The 20,871-nt window shown below is 40.6% G+C and overlaps 1 protein-coding gene across 1 annotated transcript; it reads right to left on the reverse strand.

Annotated features, from left to right (window-relative positions):
- Positions 1-881: 881 nt before the first annotated feature.
- On the reverse strand, positions 882-19,022 carry GPR37 (G protein-coupled receptor 37). The gene is made up of 2 exons (XM_047094995.1): positions 18,000-19,022; positions 882-1,700 (listed from the first exon to the last, which is right to left on the reverse strand). Exons 1-2 carry the CDS (start codon positions 19,020-19,022, stop codon positions 882-884), a joined length of 1,842 nt encoding a protein of 613 aa, XP_046950951.1.
- Positions 19,023-20,871: the final 1,849 nt, after the last annotated feature.

The following is a 20,871-nucleotide window of genomic DNA, read 5'->3' on the forward strand; positions in this document are numbered from 1 at the left end:
TTCAGAGGAAATCAGATGACAGGTGCATCATGTTTTAGTCCTAGATTCTGCTCATAATTCATAACGGGAAAATCTATAGCTCTATATGCTAGTTCAGAGGTGAATAATAATGATAAAAAAGATACTTTCTTCCTGCTCTGCTGTCTATTCACATTTTATAAATACTTGGAAGTAATTTTACATCTGTATCTGAATATTAAAAATACAATTTTGTTTGAACATACAATATAGTTGTATATGAATCATGCATATAAAATAGTACTATTAGGAAAACTGCTTTAGAACATAGTGATTACCTGCCTTAAAGGAAAATAGAACTTTAAAGCAATAAGGCTGACTTTAAATTGTGCGTAGAACCAGTAATTGTGTATTTAAGGCAATTAAAAGATTTATTGAATCTCGGTTAAAAGTAGATTGACAATGACATTAAACAATAAAGTATAATTTATTTGGTGCTACTTTGTGAATGCTCCTTAACTACAAATCATCTCACGATACCATATACAATATACTGTCAATCACAACTCAAACATAAAATAACCTACAAAATCGCATGGCTATCATCAATATACACTGATTATATTTTTAAAAGAAAGTTAGTAATTAATTAAGTTAAGGTGCAGTAACTTGTTTCAAATAAAATATTAGCACCATACCAGATATAATGATCTAAAACTATTGGCCTTCTCATACGTCTTAAATAACTAAATATAAACATTTTTTTTTCAAAGCACAAATATTAATTTGCAAAATCAGTTCTACAGTCGTTAATATTTCTCTCTTTCGTTGCATGTTTCCCCGGTAGGGAAAAATATGAAGTAAAAACGTTGACAGGATATGAAAATCAAACACATAGATCTAACCAAAGAAAAGGCTGTTCTTCAGCAATGCGTTCCAACAGAAGCGAAAGTGGACATTTCGCGGCGGATGGTACTGAAAGGCGAGAGTTCGAGTTCTGTGGTGTATTCGTTGTCATTGTCGTCGCTGGTCACTGTCGAAGACTTCTGAATGCACTCATCACAGCAACAGCAGCAACACTCCATGAAGGCCCGACTGAAGGGTTTGCAAAGACAGAAAAGGAGGACAGGGGTGACACAGGACTTAAAGAACAAAAGGAACTGGCTGATGATATAAAGCAGGTCCATGGTCTGCTGGGAAACCCCCGTAGCCATGTAGGCAGTAACAATGTTGCAGATGTTTTCAGGAATAATGCAAAACCCATACAAAATGGTCAGAGCCACCACTGTACAGTTCATCTGGCTTTCCAGCTGAATCTGTCGCTTATTCCCTCGGGTACAGGCTTTCTCTGCTTTGCGGATTTTCCTCGCAGTCACTAAAGAGCAGGTGATGGTGAAAAGTGTGGGCAAACAAAAGTAACAGCCGAAGTACCACCAGAGTCTTGCGCTGTCATAGGTAAGGGCTAGAACGTAGATGGTGTCCGGTAAGTCAGGGGAGACCTTGATGACGCAGCGTTCCGCGGGAGCTCGGCCACTAAACCCCAAATCCTCCTTGCTCAGCTGGCGGAGAACGACTTCGGGAAGTGCTAACAGTAGGGCACCCACCCATATAACAGCAAGCTTGGCAGTTGTGGAAGAACAGTTCTCGATCATTTCATAGTACATCTGCACGTTGGTGGCTGCTCGGAAGCGGTCTATACACAGAGCACATAAGGTGAAGGTAGTGACTCCGAGGGAAGCCACCTGCGGGAGGAGCACAGAATGCGTTTATTCCGGGTGATCTCTGAAAGATCGGAATACTAGGCAATAAATACAGATTGGCAAAACGGGGAAAAAACAAAACAAACAAACGAAAAAACACAAATAGAACAATTTCCTGGAATGAGGCACGGTTAACTGGTTAACTGGGTTGGTGACATTTGCCAAATCATTGTAAAGATGAAAACAGGCAGGGAAAAAAAAAGGAAAGAATGTAGTGGTTCAGGGTCATGGAGTCAGAAAAATTTACAGCTGGAAGGATCCATAAGGACCCACTAGTCCAATACCACTTTGTTATTGAAAAGAACACAGACACCCCAAGAATTTCAGTCACCACAAAAATGCCTGCCACCAGAAGATCTAGATAAGGAAGGATAGTTGAGTGTATCCCATTTTCATTACTAAAAGGGTAATCATGTTTTCCAGTGTGGGGGCCGATAGCACACCTCACACACAGCAAACATTTAAGAGCTTATCGGGGCGCCTGGGTGGCTCAGTCAGTTACATGTCTGACTCTTGTTTCAGCTCAGGTCATGATCTCACGGTTTGTGAGTTCGCTCTGCACTGACAGCACAAAGCCTGCTTGGGATTCTGTCTCTCTCTCTCTCTCTCTCTCTCTCTCTCTCTCTGCCCCTCCTCCATTGTCTCTCTGTCTCTCTCTCCCCCTCAAATAAATAAACTTAAAACTTACAAGAGTTTATTTCCAACAAATGAGATGAGTGGAGATCTCCAATTTCTCCTAATGTAAAATAAAGTATTTTAATATTATTTTCAAATGATATACTTCTGGAAAACAAGAAAGGCAAAGTCTCCAGAATTTGAAATTGGTGAAAAAACAAATGCCTAACAGGTCAGTGACTCCTCCCCCTGCACATTGCATGCTTGCCCTAGGGACATCTGCATTTCCTAGTGAGAGTTTCAGGTTGGTTTTAGCCAGAGGGATGGGGCCAGGTACCCAGGTAGAGAGGTAAGAAACAAGGCTAGAGTCAGTGTTTGTGGGGATTAGGTCAAAGATCCCCTTATGAATTTCAAATTCCCCAAATAGTGACATCTTCATGGGTATATAGAGAAAAAACATAAAGGGAAATAGTAGAGAAACTTGTCTACATTACATGATTTGGATCTAGGTGAACTGGAGATTAAAAAAAGGGCAAATTCTAACCAGGAGCCCAAATTACACTGGCCTAAGGCCAGAATTAACACCATCTATGTGGCTCAGAAAAACCCAAATTACAATTTTAAATTGTCCCAGGCACCTGGTGGAAGAAAGCACAAACCTCTCTGGAAAAATGCACTTTAAAACGGGCCTCAGAGAAATCCACAGATAAAACTCAAGGGAACATGAATTCACAATTAAAAATCACGATATGCAAGAGACAACCCACCACTTGTGAACTTATGTGCCAAAAGAAGCAAGGTACAGAATCAGGCATATATCAGCCGTATACATTTACCATGAAATAAGTACATTATCAAATTTAAAATTATATGATACTAAAAGAATGTCAAAGAAATAGGAGATATAAAAAGTAACCATGAAAATATGCAAAAAGGAGCCAGATATAATGTCTAAATATACCAGTCATAGGAAAATTTCAGATCAAAGAACCCTTTGACACTGCCCACATAGAGCCCTGTATCCAAACTCACATATGCGCATGGCCCAGGCATCTAACTAAATCAACAATTAAAGGTTAACAACCAAAACTATGTACATATTTTTTTCACACAGATACTTTGCCAGGAATATAAATGCATGTTCCTAATGTAAACATACTATCATTCTGTAGTCTGTAAAATATTTACAAACATCATACACTCTAATAGGGTACACAGACATGTACTCAACGCATGCATACATTTATTGATATCGATTATGTGCAAACACTCTGCTAGATATTGGGGATATAGAAAGAAACAAGAAACTGTTCTTTCCCTCAGAGAGGTCATAGTCAGCCAAGAGGGGGAAGGTGGTTCTCATAGTCACAAGATAAACACGGTCGTCATCTGGGAGCACCAGGTTTACTCAACTATTCAGAGGAAATTGAAGTAATTTAATGTTTAATACATGTAGCCATTATTTATATACTTAAGTAAAGACAATGAAGGTAGATGGTAAACTGTCCATGAGGTTTAAGATGAAACAGGAGACAAAAACTCCCTAGGTGGGAAAGATGTTTTGGGGTGTACCTTGGATACTCGGTATGTGCATGCACTCTCCTCTGGCAGCTATTGGTCATGCCTTGGCAAAGGGGCAAGGGGGAAATATACACACACACACACACACACACATACATATATACATATATATTAGACATATATATATCACATATATATACTGGACATATATATAATAGACATTAACATTTTATATATATATAATTAGACATTAACATTTTGTAAATGTTAATGTCTAATTTTTTGGAACTCAAAGGGATCATGTTGAAAAAAGGAAAACCATTTGTCATAACAATTTGGACACTCAACACATTGGTTGTTTATCTGCCACATTCAAGCTGTCACTCTCCCCAGTAATGATGGCAACTTGCCTTGCAGATTCTACGAGAGTTCCAATGTCCAATGTTCTCTCCTTTTTACACGCAACACATTAGTCAACGTCTACCAGTCCCGCTACAGAAAGTAAGGACGTGGCATCCATGCCCTGACTATTCTCACAACTCTTAGTGGAGACAGTCTGAATACAAGATGTAATGAGGGCTTAAGTGTATGAAAAGCAAAACTGAAGAAAAAGTATGATTCACAATCCACATCAGGGCAGATCAAGACTACATGACTGAGCTTATAAGCACAATTCCTGTTGTACAAAATCTTCAGAAAGTTTTCCATACATACCAGTACAAGGAATATCAATCCGATATGACTGTAAAAAGTCATCTCTACATACACGTTTTTAAAATTAACCTTCAAATTAATGAACTGTTCATCTTGATGGTAATTTATTTTGCATCTCTGCCAGAGATTCAAAATAATTCTAAAATTGAGGCCCCTGCTGTGCGACTGTCTTAAGATCAGATCTGTCAGTAACTGCCACATTTTGAATGGAAACCCGAGGACTTGCTCTCTTCTCAAGGTCTGTATCAAACAGTATTACTTAGAAATTCCACTATTCTATTTCATGGATTTCTGAAACATTACATTTACATACTAATTTTTCAAGCAGTTTGATTCATTTCTCTAGAAGAACATGAACAACAAAAGGTTCTCCAACTATCAAATGCACACACATCCTCAGCAAGGCTTTCTGTGTCATCTTCACTAATGCAAATCTTTGTGCATGTCACCCATGTATCCTGAGTCAGTCCATAAAGAAAGCTACAAAGGTTAATGCTGTGCATTCTTTTACAATTATGAATAGCATTTCTATTAAAAGGAAAGCTTGGTAAGACAAAAACACTAGGGAATCTGACGACAGGCAATCTCTCAGAGACTTGGAACATCTATTTGCTTGGTAGTTTTCTATCATTCTTTACAAAGAACACATAACACTCAAGAGATAGCATCTTCTCCCCTGATTAATCTCCTTAATTTTAAACACAGAGATTTAAGATCTGGACCAATGATCACAAGAGCTAGCATTTGCATACCTAACTCTCAGTCTGTTGCAAAGCATTTCATGAAAGGTGATAACCGATGAACGTAGGTGGACATGTACTAAGAAGGGTGTGTTAGAGTGCCTCTCCTTAGATATTTATGAACTGTGATACATATCCACTTTTAATTAGAAGAAGTTCACTTGCTAGAAAACCAAAAAATGCTTTCTAGGTTCTGTATATTTCATTGCACATGATAACAAAAGCCAGAGCAAGTTTTAAGCAAAATTTACATGTGCTCCTACTTTCACTCAGGAATTCTATGCTATTTTTTTTTTTAGTTTATTTGCATGTGAAAGCAGGGGAGGGGCAGAGAGAGCGAGGGAGAGAGAGAATCCCAAGCAGGCTCCATGCTATAAGCCTGAGCCCATCGCGGGACTTGATCCCACCGATCGTGAGATCATGACCTGAGCAGAAACCAAGAGTCTGGTGCTTAACCGACCGAGCCACACAGGCACCCTTCTACATTGTATTTTATTTGCAGATGCTTAGTTCTTCAGCCATATTCTCAAAAGCTTTAGGACTGAGCACCAAATATGTTTAAAAGAACATATTTGATCTGTAATCCAAATCGCGGTTTGAGGGAAGCTTCCCAAGTTTCATACACAAGTTTCAGGAGGCTCCTGCACCTAGTTTCTTGTTGTCAAATCGTACTTCTCTCTGATAGTGTTCTCCTCCGTTAGTATCCAGCTGAAGCAGGAAAGTCACAAGAGCTGGGGCCTTGGAGTAAAATGCTGCCCCAAATGCAGATGGCACTTACCATGTAGTTGCCAACAGCAACCGCAGCCCCAAGGCCGGTCCTAGATGTCTCCTCCCTCTTACTGCCACTGCCTGCAGTGCTATCACTTCAGATACTTTTCTGCAAATCTACTTATGCACTTGATTTTATGAAGCGAAAGAGCAAGAAAGGTACAAAGCCCCTGCTCAGTACATTCCCAAATTATTTGTAGAAGGCTTTAAACATCTGTAAAGAATCAACTTCAGAAATTAATTGATAAAAAACATCTGGATCATGGGTGGTGGGCTAATTTCTGCTATCTCAGATATGAAATCTATCCATGCAATTAAAAATGCAAAATGTTGGTGTAACATGAAAAGATCTCTATCACAATTTTCAAACATATTTGTTTACTTACAGCTCATTAGAAATTCTACCGAGATGAATAGTGCAATTATATGCAATTATAAAACTGTATCATAAATGCTGGATCTTCTGCATTTAATGACCATATCAGATTGCTAAAATTCAATGTCACTAAGAAATATGCTCTTGGGAGTAAATCTGGTAAGGGGTGGTTTTTTGAAGCAACATCCTGAGAGATGGACTGAGTAAGATGCAATCTCCTATTAATTAAACTGCAATGGGAGAAATAATTAACATCAACAAAAGCAGAACTGTAAACACTTCTAATAGACAAGACTATTAATTTTGAGAACGAAGATCAGAGGGAAGCTGGAAGCATAAATTTTTAACTATTTGGGAAAAAGATATTAAGCATTTGAGGGTGTTGGCATCAAAGTCCACAAACAAGAGAATCAAAAGGAACAATTCAGAAATCTTTCTTTCAAACAGCAATGCTCTGCCCTTCTCCATATCCCAGAGGAACAACCATAAAACTCCTTCAGTGCCCGCTCAGTCCACATCCAGAGTGGTGAGGCTTCTCCAAGCTGCAGCCACCTGCGGCATTGCTTCGAGGCACCGGGCAGGCACAAAGTTGATACATGAGTACTCACCGTGGGAAAGCAGCAGCTCTGGGGTCAAAATGTTCTTCCCACTGTTCAAGTTCAAATTCAATACAAAAATATCAGCCCATGAGAAAGCCTAGGCCATCATAGTCACTTTTCCCGTTCCCTCAAAATGATAGGAAGAAAGTATGCACGGATGCTTTATGAAAAATGGTAAGGATCTTTGTAGGAAGATCCTTGGCTGTTGTCCTATCTGTTGCTCCATTTCTCAGAAGCGTACTGCAGACAGACAAATAAGAAATCATTTTGAATGAGAGTAAGCTATGAAAGTACAACTCTTACCAAATAAATAGTATCTCTTGCTAAACTTTCTGATATAAATCAGTGATAACAATGGGGGGGGGGGAGACCAATGTACTTCCAAAGCAAAATGTCTTTCATATGAAATTAAGTCTATATGCTTCAGTACAGTGAATAGGCTGATTTTTAGAAAATAGGGAAATTTCTAACTAAAGTCATGACAACTGTACTCTATCCTAACTTATATTTTACCTCAAAAAAGATGTTTAAGTAGATCTATTTCTGTGTACTCCTTTGTATACAAGTAACTCACAAAACAAGGGCATTACTGTTAAGAAAACCCATTCATTTGGACCATGAATGATAATCTATTATAAGTCTGTGGTTACAGGCCTAACAATCAGTCAGGAAAAAAGCAGGAGGAGCACAGGGTAGAGTTTCCTTTGAAACTCTAAATGTCTTCAGCTTGTATGTCTTTGGCCTCCTCTTGCATTTTCCATAATCCTTATGCTTACAGCACTTGAGGGCAACTTTTCCAGGAAAGAGACGCTTCTTTGAACACCAGTGGGTCTAACATGTTATCAGAGACTCTGCTGTGAATAAGATGGCCTTTTTAAAGAGGTCTTCATTTCAGAAAGCATGCAAGTCATGACACTGTGGTAGTAACACACTTCCATTAGTGTTTCCAAGTCAAAATAGAGCAAGGAGGAGAGATTTGCCACACCCCTTCCAGGCATGCGTGCATCTCTAAAACAAAATAAAGCTATTTACAGCCACTCTTCCACAGTCAAAGAGAAGGCTTCTTACCTTTATCAAAATCACTAGGATTTAATCTGATACACCCACATATTATAAATATCCATTTATTTCAATTATACCCAATATATTTCATTTATACTTGATTCCCAATGTTATAGAAAAGCAAAATATTTTGAAGATATTGACTATTACTATTGTCTCATTCTCTACCTCCCTCCCTTTTGCTTAAGTTTAGTAACACGCTCTTACTTATTTTAAAAACAATTGAGACTATTTTTTTTAATATGAAATTTATTGTCAAATTGGTTTCCATACAACACCCAGTGCTCATCCCAACAGGTGCCCTCCTCAATGCTCATCACCCACTTTCCCCTCCCTCCCACTCCCCATCAACGCTCAGTGTATTCTCAGTTTTTAAGAGTCTCTTATGGTTTGGCTCCCTCCCTCTCTCTCTCTCTTGTTTCAATTGAGACTATTTAAAAGCTAACATATCACCCCAAAACTTGTATTGATGTTATAAATCTTTCTTTACCTTATTGTCCCACCTTGACATAAGGTTTCCTACCAATTGTGACTTCTGGCTTCTGCAGCACAGTACATTTCTGTGTACTATATATACACAGTATAACAGTACATATATATATGTATACACACACACACACACACGCATACATACATATACACACACACACATTTTACTACAACTTGCATAAAATATTATAATTTGGTTATAAATGTGTCAATGCTCATTAGTATAAAAAATAACAGCGAAGCAAGATTAACATCATTTGTCCTAGGAGGGAAACAATCTATTGAAATCAACAGATGTTAATATATATAATTTATATATTCCATGTTGATTCTCAATAATTAAAATCCATTTAAAAGTGTAATATTTATCCCAAGCCCAAGCTTGGCCATCCCAAGCTCTGATGAGTTTCCAAAGAACAGTAATCAATTTTCACCAATTTTCCTTTGTCCTTAATAATATTAGTTTGCATGACAGAAAACCTAAACTAAAAACATATTCCTCATCCATTTGTGGCTGGGTAATTATGATTTGAATGACACTAAGAAACCCGAAATTTTGAAGACAAAATTTCTCTTCTCTTAGCCAAAACTCCACTCTTGGTAGTCTGTTAAGGAAGTACTCTTTCTTCACTCAATCCTCCTATAAAAGATATGTACCTCTAAATCTTTCATCTTGCTGTGAATGAGTTAACAGATCTTTTCCTATACATGAGAAAGTTGAACCAAGGAGAAGACAGTGAAGGTAGGAGAAAAGGCACTTAGGGTGAGGAGTGACGAGCAGGAAGTAAAAAATGGCAGCCTTGAGCACAGTCATAGACTAATGAAAATGACTCATTCCAGTCCTGGATCAAATCAGTGACCTTGGCCTTGTTAATGCTATGAACCATTCAAGTGTGCTGACAAATAACAGTGAAAACCATCATAAATTCACAAACTGAAAGTATTCTATCTCGGGAATAAGCCTGGCACTGTGATTCCATCCTGTGTTTTATGGAAGTTTTATGGAAAGTATGTATACCTACTTTTCAAATAGAGAGGCCCCATATCTGAAGTTGCAGCAACCCCATTTTCCACTCTACCTTGAAAGTTTAGATGAGATCATCTCCTCTGGCAAAAAGAATGCCATTCTGATTAGGATACTTGAGAGTTAGTCTTGACAAGAAGGTTGGGTTAATTAGTAGACTTTGGCAGGTCAATTCTTGGGAAGTTAAAGGACAGGAGGATCCCAAGAGGATGAAATCAGAAGTGCAATGCCAGACACAAATCTCACTGCATAGTAGCTTGCCGATCCCTCTCCCCACACAGTCCACACCCCAGACACAGATCCCTGTGCTTCCAATGTGACACTGTTAAATCTAGTTGCAGCACATGGAAAGAGCTTTTAAAGGTGGAAACATTCTATCAAGGTCCATGGTGTGGAAGGGGAAAAGCATGGTAGATACGCCTTCACCTATTCAGCCTGGGAACCATAAACTCAGACCTATTTTGCTTTTGCAGGTATATTTGCTTCCTTTTCGCTGTTGAAGGATGCTTTGTTAGTATAACTAGGTATCTTGGCAATCCATGGGAACTCAGGATAAGTCCTCACTCAGAATCTTTCTTGCTTGAAAGATTAATCCAATTCTTGAGAAAGTCCGTTCTTTCTGATACTCTTTCTATAATAGGGTCTGAAGTATCTATAATAGGGTCTAAAGTATCTCCATTGTCAGCCCTTCTTCCTAGGTTCTCTAAGGTCAAATTAAATAAGAGGTACATTTTTGAGATTTTTCAGAAGAAAAGGACTCAAATCAGTGTACTATTCATTAGACTGTTAAATAAATCATTCATTTAAGTAAAATTTTAAAATTTGGCTTAATTCCTTATGGCTAATAGACTCATAATTCCAAGGCAGAGATGGTTATCTCAGGCAATGTATTCCAAATAATAATTTAATTTTTAGAATAATTCTGTGTTCTAAGTGAAATTTCTAGGGCTGTCCTATCTGCCCAATTATCTTGCCAATCATTCTAATGGGCTTCCTATCCCATGAAATATTGAGAAAATAAGAAAGCAAGAATTAAGAGACTTTCATATTTGTATCTTTTCATCATGGACCTAGGCTGTATAGATTTATGCAGATTAATAAGAATACGATTGAAAAATAATTAGAGCACAGTTTTCACTTGTATTTCTCCATTTTTGGTTGAGTACAACTGTGAGTGGACTCATTCCAGGACCCATTCCTGACTTCCATAATACCCAGTTTAAACCTCTGTTATAGAGCACCTGGGTGACTTAGTTGAACGTCAGACTCTTGATTTTTCCTCAGGTTATGATCTTAAGGTTCATGAGTTAGAGCCCCATATCAGACTCTGCACTGACAGTGCAGAGCCTGCTTAGAATTCTCTCTCTCTCTCTCTCTCTCTCTCTCTCTCTCTCTCTCTCTCCCCCTTTCTCTCTCTCTCTGCCCTTTTTCTGCTTGTGTGCAAATGTACATGTGTGTGCACACACACACACTCTCTCTCTCTCTAAAATAAGCAAATAAACATGAAAAAAATTAAACCTGTTATAGCACTCATTACACTGCAGAACATTACTTCTCTATAACTTAATTTTTTTAAGTTTATTTTTATTTATTTTGAGAGAGAGTGTGTGTATGTGCACGTGCATGCAGGCGCATGTGAGTGGGGGAGAGAAAGAGAGAGAGAGAGAGAGAGAGAGAGAGAGAGAATCCCAAGCAGGCTCCAGGCTGTCAGCACAGAGCCTGACTTGGGGCTTGATCTTAAGAGCCATGAGATCAGGACCTGAAGGGAGGTGAAGAGCTGGATGCTTAACCAACTGAGTCACCCAGGTGCCTCACTTATTCTATAACTTTAAAAGCAGTAAGGAATCTATGTTATTCATGTCTGGAAACTCTCCCCCCTTTTCTCCCATGCTTTCTACTCCCATCCCCACCTAACATGGTACCTGACATAGTAGAAAAGTCCGATAAATTTTTGATGAATAAACGAATAGTAAATAAATGAATGAATGATGACATACATGGAAAAGGATTATAGAAGATAATGAATTACTCAAATTGTTCTTTAATCAGTTATTGGGTGCTGCTGTTTTATATATAATCCTTCCAAGCTGAATGCCAATGAATATCTCAAGAAGGGGAGTAGAGAAAATCCATATTTCTGTGTGTCTTCACTGACAAACTTTAGAAAAGGATGGCTTCTCAGTATAAAATATAGTTAAGGAAATTATTTGAATTTCACATTTGATTATCATAAAACTTTTATTTATGTAGAATCTAAATTCAGTAAACCTTGCCATACACTATTCATAAATGGCATTGTAAATAAGAGCTCATTCTATAACTTTTTAAAACTTGTCTGTGAGAATCATCAACTATTTTTATTCCGTAGAAATGTAGAAAACGATTATAAAAGGATTAATGGGAAGTCATAAAATATTTGTTAAGCACCATTCTCACACAGTGAGTTTATTTTTCCAGAGAATATTAGTAACTTTCAAATTGCTCAAAAAACTGTTTGTTTCCACTTACAAGTCCATCAGAATACCTAATGGCTAATCCACAACTCAAGCAAATTTGCCATCCGCCACGTTAAGTGCGCTGTTACTTGAATGTGGGGGCTCTAGGGCGATCTGTGTGGAATCGCATACCTGTACAGTAAGTCGTCTTCAGCTTCCAGGATCCTTCCTTTCTTACCTGCCAGTGCTAACTACAGTCTCAGGCAATTAAGGAGCCATCTATTCCACTCAGTTTAAAAACAGTATTTTTAAAGCCATTGGAGAATTTGGCTCTTTTCACCACAAAAGATTGTAGATCTTTCACAAATCATCCCTGGTCCAGGGGTCCTGGGGAGATGCATTCCCTCTATCCATCCTCTACCCTCATGTAGGAATCTTGTGTCCCAGTAAAATAAAAATAAAGTTCAATCTGGGATTATCTTACAACTATTTGAAGCCTTCTTCCCTATCACACATCATGAAGGTATGAGTTCTTTAAACTAAGGGGGGGCCTGTATCATTCAAAACTTCCAATTAATGTCCCAACAGAAATAAATATTTGGCAGCGGACTGGAATCAGACGATACACTGACCGGTTGGCTTCCATCAAGTAATGAGCAATGATCTGTTCCAGTTGCCATATTCAGTGCCTGAATTATTTGGCTTTAATAATTTTTTACATCCTTAAAGGAATAGTATGGTAGGAAACTCCTATACCATTCTCTTATTGCAGTCCATACCCAGACCTTCATTTCCATCTTTCTCTCTCTCCCTCCTTTTTTCCCTCCCTCTCCCTTGCCCCCCCCCTTTCCACATACAACTATCATTTTGAGCATAGTTTTGTTTATTTTGTCTATTTTGTCTACTATCTGATAAACGAGTTTAAAATGATGTGTCTGTTAGGATGACCACCATCCACTCAGATTCTCTTCTCTCCTATCCCCTTCTCCTACCATTCCATTTGCCCTTGGTCCTTACAGGATTTATCACTAGGCCCCAAAGATACCAGAATCCTGGAATAGAAAGAGAGAAGTTATCAAGTACAACAGTTCCCGGTATATTCCCACTCATAGCAACATTAAATATGATAAAACAACTCTCTTGCAACAGACCCAGGAAGCTGGCTACTCTCGTCAAGCCTTATGCCAACAAAGTGAAATAAAAACAAGAGTTGAATGTAAATTGCAAAGATGTGTAATTTCTGCTGAAGAAACAACTCCTATTTTTCTACACAAGCCCAACTTTCCCCAAAATTCCACTGTCTCCTTAAGATTATGCTAATACTGAAGTTGTAGGGGGGGTGGGGGTGGGGAAAGAACTATGGTAGAAGAGGAAAAGAAGGCAAAGAGAAGAGAGGAGAGAAAATTTGTGAATACAAATTAACTGTGGTCTAGCTACTATGGAAAACAGTATGGAGATTTCTCAAAAATTTGAAAATAGAATTACCATATGATTTAGCAATTCCACTTTTGGGTATTTATCTGAAGAACGTGAAAACACTAACTTGAAAAGATATACGCACCCCTATGTTCATTGTAGCATGATTTACATTAGCCAAGATATGGAAACAACCTAAGTGTCCACTGATGAATGAATGGTAAAGAAAATGTGGTGTGCGTATGTATGTGTATATATTTACAATGGAATATTATTCTGCCACAAAAAAGCATGAAATCTTGCCATTTGCAACAACATGGAGGACCTCAAGGGCATTATGCTAAATGAAATAAACCAGACCAGGAAAGACAAAGACCATATGATCTCAGCTATATATGGAATCTAAAGAATGAAAAATCTCAAAACACAAAAAACCAAGCTCATAGAAACAGAGAAGAGACCGGTGTCTGCTAGAGGCTGGAATTTCTGGGGATGGTTGAAGGGTGTCAAAAGATACAAGCTTCCAGTTATAAAATAAGTCATGGGGATGTAATGTACAACATGGTGACTATAGGTAATAACATTGCATTACATACTTGAAAGTTGCTAAGAAAGTAAAAAAGTAGATCTTAAGATTTTCATAAGATAAAAGAATGTCATAACTATGTAAGGTGATGGATACTAACTAGAGTTATTGTGGTGATCATTTCACGATTACACAGCTATTAAATCATTATGTTGTACACCTGAAACTAATATCATATGTCAATTATACATCAATAAAAAATAAAAATTAATTGTGGATAAAATTTTATACTAAGAAATATTAAAAATAAAAACACTAGATAAGGCAAAACAGATTACTATCTAAAAGGTAAATCATACACTATAAATCAATAATAACGTGCATGGGGGGATGTCAACAAATAAAGTAAATATAAGAAAGTAAAAAGTGAAGAGAAGGCAAAATCTAAATAAAAGGAAATAAAATTCAAATAATTTTAGAAGTCTTGTGGTCAAGAAGAAAACAATTTGGTGGGGGAAAGGTTTTTGAGAAAGTTTAAAGAAATGTAATTATGTATAGTGTCTTTTACCAATCTAAAACACTTCGTGATTTTGAGAACATGAAATGTAACCTATGTAACTTGATTTGATAACTAAAGTAATCATGCTTGACATATTAAAAACTGCAATTGTATCAGATTATTGAAATTAAAAAAAATTTTTTTTTTAAAACAGCTACCAACTCTGGAACTTAATGTTCTGGGTTTTTTTAAAGGTTTTATTTTAAGTAATTCCTATACACAATGTGGGGCTCGAACTCACAACACCAAGATCAAGAGTTTCATGCTCTACCAAATGAGCCAGCCAGGCACCCCTGGAACTTACTGTTAATGTAAGACAAACAAGATGAAACCTAAGAATATAAAAAGCCATAAACTTCAGCATATAGCAAATGATGTTAACTGGGCTTATTTTTTCCCTACCTACTGGATATAAAAATCTTCTTTAAAAGACACCAAGGAGCAGACATCAAAAGAAACACTCCCTGGACATTCTTGCCTCCTAGATGTTTGTCTAATAAACAAGCTTGAGACAAAATGTCTGGCTACCACGGAATACGTATATATGCTTGAGATGATCATTTCTCCTCTCTGGGTCTCATGTTTCATCTTTAAAATCAGAGGGTTGGATCAGACTGCCCGCTGGTTCTAATTTAACATGATAATTCAAAAGCCACTGTAGTGAGGGCTGTGGTTCCAGACTGCCTCCCCACAGAATTCCTTCAGGTATAAAGTGCTGATTCCAACTTCTGGGACTAGTGGTGATTGACGGCTCTTAGCTGCATCCCTGTCTAGGAACTGCCCTTCAGAGAGATCCACCCAGCTCAAGGTTATGCCCCCTTCCTGGAAGCAACTTGCATCCAGTGACTGGTCCCTTCAGGGGACATAAAGTCTGGGCCATCTTGCCTCAATTCAGGATATTGTACAAGGCCCTCGGGGCCCTGCAACTCCCTGTGGTATCAGCTGAGGTCTCAGTGGGATCTGTATCACGGTTCAACTTTCCCCCCTGCCCAATTCTGCTTCCTTCATTCCCTACGAGGCACTGAACCTAAGCACACACCCCAATAAACTTCCTGTGAAGCAAATATCCACATTTGGGTCGGATTTCTCAGGGATGTGACACGGAACAGGCACTAAATCTCTTACTTCTTGGAGGCAGAACTGTTTTATTTTGAGTTTTGGACTGTATTTCTTGTTCTCAAAATCAGGAACTATGGGGCTGATACTACTATCCAATAATTATTTTCACAAAACATACTAACACATTATAAAATTATTTCAGAAGAATAGGATTAGGTAGGAATGTAGAAACACTACATCTGAAGATAGTCATTCATTACTTTAACAATAAAAAATGTATATTAGAGTCTAATTTTTAAAGAAAAAAATGAGTAAATTTTTTTCCAACCTTTGCTTCTCTAGGGAAAATAAAACCTAGTACTAATAACTAAAAAAATAGGGCTATAAAGAATAGGAAAAACTACAGAGCAAACAAAACAAAACAAAACAAAACAAAAAAAGCAGTAATTGTTTTAATAATAAAAGAGGTAAATAAACTTAAGAAGCAGAGAATTAAAAAATGAAATACAAATGAAAATACACATTTTTTAAGAATCCTCAGAGTTAGAAAAAAAATTAAAAGACATACATAATACCATCATCACTCAAAACTCATAGGTTGCATTAAATCTGAGTTTTTATATCCTTTTCTGAATTTGGATGGGATTCCTTTCTTTTAAAGTTTTTTTTTTCAAGAACTTGGGTAATATGTTTTTTCTTTCCCCATTTTTTTTTCTGTCTTCTTTATATGGTTTTTCCCTATAATGTATAAAGGTTTTATCATGCCCAGTACATTTTAGACAAGCCAATACACTTCTCTTGTATGGCGGGGGGGGGGGGGGGAGCGGGTAACTCTCCTGGTCACTGTATAGTTTACTTTTGTCTCATTCTTGTATGTCAATTTCTTCTGCATTATTCAAGCAAACAATCAGAGAAATCTTAAATCTTGACCTTGAAGCTGCAATTGATAGGCACATTTCTCTTACATGAATTCAATTACCTCCTCTGCAATTCAAAAATGAACTACCAAATAAATTAGACATTTCAGAGCTACTTGGAGCCTGGCAACAAGAGAAACCCTAGGTCTTGGTGAAGCAGCAACAGCTGATTTAGCCAGCATGGAATGATTCTGCATCTGATCCCTGCCAGGATAACAGAGGGTCTCATTTACTGTCTCTTCCCTTACTTCTTTTAAGTAGGTACTGTTTTCTGTTTACTTATCCCCTAGCTTTAGGCCCTGGAACAATGTTGAACATAGTGTCACTGGCCCTGGTGCCAGACAGGATCAGGGGCTCTGGAATATTTACAGTTTCCCTTCTTCTGCTTCCATAAATGAAATGGGCAGTCTGAATGGAGGAAATCAAGGGCCAGCTGGCTAAAAACACAACTGGCAACAAAGCACTTGGGCTCCTTCCAAGAGCTGGTGTTTAAAGAGAGGCCATTTAAAGAGCAAATTCCAACCACCATAATAATGGTTCAGGACACTAGCTGTAAGAAGAAACAGTAAGATTTTCCTCAGAAATATTTTTGTTTCCAAAGTTCGGAACCTGTTATATTCCCTCTTCTTCTTAAGAAATTTTCTAGAGTTAGTCCATCCCTTAAAATAGCCAATCAATACCCTAACAAATGACAAGTATATGTTGTATACTTCTGAGAATCTATATATCTATATATAAATTCTATGCCATGATGGCCAACGTGTTATTCTTGCTTAAGTGCATTCACACGAAAGAAATAAAACTGTTAAGAAATGGAGAAGGAAAAGGAAAGAAATCAAAAATGACATAAGAATTTAGATGGGATAGCATGGCAGAGAGCCAAAGACACGTAAACTAATTTTGGAAGGTTATTAACATATCATGAAGCCAACTGACAAAAGCAGATTTCCTTTATTAAATAAAATAGTATTCCAACTTATATATTTAAGAAAAAATGCAATAATCTTCTCGGGGAGAAATCATATTGGAGCCCTGCTGGATAAACAAAACATGGTTTTTTGTGGTTGCTGAGTTCTGGTAAGACAACCTTGACTGGTCACTTATTAACCCTAGAATCTCTGATAGGTGCCAAATAAAAAATATATATAAATGCCATATTCAGAGAGAGAAATTTAAAATCTAAACAATTCTATACGTTATGAGATCATAATTAATTATACCATAATCCAGGAGAAAATGAATTTGAAGGTGGGTGAACAAAGCTGCCTCTCTCTCTCTCTCCCCCCTCCCTCCTTCCTCCCTCCTTCTCTCTCAATGATTGGCAAGAGAAATGGAGGAAGGTACCCAGAAAAAAAGTGAAGGGGTTCAGCAGCCAGGTAGGTGCGTGGAACAGCAGTTCTGATGCTATAAATCCCAGAAATGGGTAAAGCCAGTAGCTTGAGACCCCCTGGAAGGCATTACCTCGATATAGGGCACAATCTTACAAGAGAAGTCCTCCAGCAGCCACTTTTTCGTCAGCTCGTGAAAGATGACAAGCGGAAGGCAGAAGAAGATGATGAGAAAGTCCCAGAAGGCCAGGTTGGCCAAGAGGGAATTGGAGATGCTCCGCATGTAGTAGTTGTGACACACGATGCACATCACCGCCAGGTTGCCAATGATGCCAGTCCCGAAGATCACCACAGACAAACACATGACCGCATAGGCGCCGTAGGACTCCTGGGTCAGTGGGTAGAAGGGGTTCTTTATTCTCAAGCGTCGGTTTGTGCTGTTTCCCCGGCGGGGACCCCCGCGCTCGTGGATCCCTTCGCCCGAGGACCCATTCTGGGCCAGCGCCCTGCCAGGGGGTGCAATTGTCCTCCTTTCGTGCCCAGACAGCCCATTGACCGTCTTGGGTGGGGTGTCGTGGTGGGAGCCCTGGAGTTTCCCGCCTCTCCTTGGCCAGTAATAAAGGTCGCTGGCGCCAGGTTCCGTCCTCACACTCTGCTCCTGGCTGTGCCCAGAAATGCCAGAGCCTCTAGGACCCTTCTCTTCCTCCTCTGAGATCTGAAGGAGGAGTTGGAGAGCCGGGGGGTTCCCTCTCGCCAAAGTTCCAGGGAGCTCCTGACCTCGGACACCTTTCCACCTCCAGGCTCCAGGCGGCCTGGCTGGAGGTCCCGAGGGTTCTGCGGTCAACGCCTCCGCCCCTCTGCCTGCACCTGGGTCACCGCCCGGAGCTGCCCTTCTGTCCCTAAAGGGCGGTGCGCGCACCGCTGCCCCCTGCTCCTCCTCCCTGAGCGCACGGGCTAGCAGGTCTTCTGCAGAATTTCCCAGTCCCCAAGAGTCCCTGCTGCGACGGTGGCTCAGTGCAGGTGAACAGTTTTCCCCCAGGCAAGTTTCGTTTCTTGGCGAAGAAGCGGACCCGAGGCCAGGAGAGGCAGAAACCTTGAGCAGTAGCAGAAGCAGTAGCCGCAAGGTGCGGGCGAGAGGCGAGCCCGGGGCCCGCATGGCTCGGTGAGGGCGCTCCCCGCGGCCGCGGCTCCCGGTTAGGACCGACACCTGCTGCCTAAGTTGCTGCTGAGAGTTAGACACATGTCACATACTCACCCCCGCCCCGGCAGTGGGGGACGGGAGATTACGGGGAGGTTGGGGGATAGGTCTTGGGTCACAAACCCTCCCCCTCTACAATCCTTCCTCCTTTGGCTTCCCGTGCATCTCTCGGCCGAACCCACCCCGAGCGCTGCGTATCCCCCCGCAAGGTTCAGAGAGGGAGTCACTGCTCCCGACGGCTGACCTTGAAAAGTTGTAACCAACACCTGACTGTTGATGAATGTTGCTACCGGGAGAAGCCCGGACCAAGCCCCACGTTCCTCCCTGCCTTTGGGTGGTTGCCTTCTTGGTAACAGTTGCTCTGCCTATTTACATCCTTTCGATACAGCTTTATCCAGTTGGTAACAGTTGTGCTGCCTCTTTACATCCTTTCAACCGCTTTGTCCAGTTGTAAGCCGAGGTCGCTACAGGGGGAGAAAAACAAGTTCCCCTTCTTCAGGTGACTGGCAGCCACAATCCCGCTCCCGGCTCGCTGGAAACAGGTTGCAAACAGCCAGACGCCGCACAGACGCGCCCGGGAAACTCTTGCCCCACCTAACCCCAGCGACTCGCCAGGCCGCGGCTGCCGTGGAGAAGCGGGATGCGAAACCCGTGGTCACTGTCAAAGTTGCTTCTCCTCCAGCTCAAAGTTGACCAGGGGGCGGCGCCGGCTGCTGGGCGGTGCGTCCTGGCGGAGAAGGGAGTCGATGGCGGGAGTGAGGAGGGCGGGCGCCGCTCCTCGGTGGACTGTGCCGTGCCGGCGGCCGAAAAAGCTGGCGGCGGCGACAGCGGGCGCTACCCGGGCGGAGAGTGTGGTGCCTGGAGCCGCCGCGGGCGAGGCGGTGCATGGCCGGAAAGGGGGAGGTGGCCCGGCCTCTCCCCGCGGCTCCTGTCGCTGCGCGCGAGGGCGACACCCAGCGCTCCGCTCCTTGCCTCCTCCCCCTCCTCTGCCTCTTCGGAGAGATGCCGGTTTGTGGGGAGACTGGATTCCCTGGTGGTTTACGACTCATTAAACCCACACACGTTTCATTCAAGCCCTTTGTAGCTGCTTTCACTCGTAGGAGCTGGAAGCGGAGAGGGAACAAGGGCGGGGCTCGGAGCTAGGGATGGGCGGGACACGTTAATTCCCCAGAGGTCGGAACCAGCTTGGCAGGTCCCAGAGCCGGGTGGGGAGGAGCAGGGGCGAGACCCGTGCTTTCTCTTCCCATCCGCCGTGCGCATGCCCAGGCCTCGGCCCCGAAGGAGTAGTAAGGTGAGCAGCCCGCTCACCTCGTTCGGTATTCCCAGGGGCTGAGACTCGAGAGAAAGGAAGCTCAGAGGTTTCCTTCGCAGAGAAGGAGCAGTTCCGGGAATGGGACGCACAGTGAAAATGTCCAGGATGCATTGTTACCTTTAACACCGAGTTAGGAAGCAGGCTAACAGGGGTTACTTAGAATGCCCAGAGTACAAAGAAAGTAGTTTCGTTTGATGAACTAGTGGGAAATGACAGGTGGGCGAAAATTAACTTGGCATGGCTGACCATGCCTTTCCAACCTTTAGCAGGAAGCCTGCTAAAGCTGTTCAGGGTATAGTTGGTAAGACAGACAAATATAACATAAAATGGGCAAACTGATTAAGAGAGAAAGTGACAGACGAAGGAAAAAAAACCACATTTTGAAATGAAAAAAAAAAAAAGGCAACATCTAGAAAGAAGAGAAAATACAATGAAAAATATGATGCCAATTGTGACAGGTATAGAACAATGGCCCTCCAAAAGATGTCCACATCC

The sequence above is a fragment of the Lynx rufus genome, unplaced genomic scaffold (assembly GCF_022079265.1).
Source record: "Lynx rufus isolate CCGP_SWC_20201006 ecotype Redwood Valley unplaced genomic scaffold, mLynRuf1.p SCAF_4, whole genome shotgun sequence".
Lineage (NCBI taxonomy): Eukaryota > Metazoa > Chordata > Mammalia > Carnivora > Felidae > Lynx > Lynx rufus.

Coding starts and splice junctions, on each gene's coding strand:
- GPR37 (XM_047094995.1), bottom strand. CDS start 19,022: ATGCGGGCCCCGGGCTCGCCTCTCGCCCGCACCTTGCGGCTACTGCTT. Junction 1,701..17,999: donor AGATTGTGCCCTATATCGAG/GTAATGCCTTCC, acceptor CTCCTCCCGCAG/GTGGCTTCCCTCGGAGTCAC.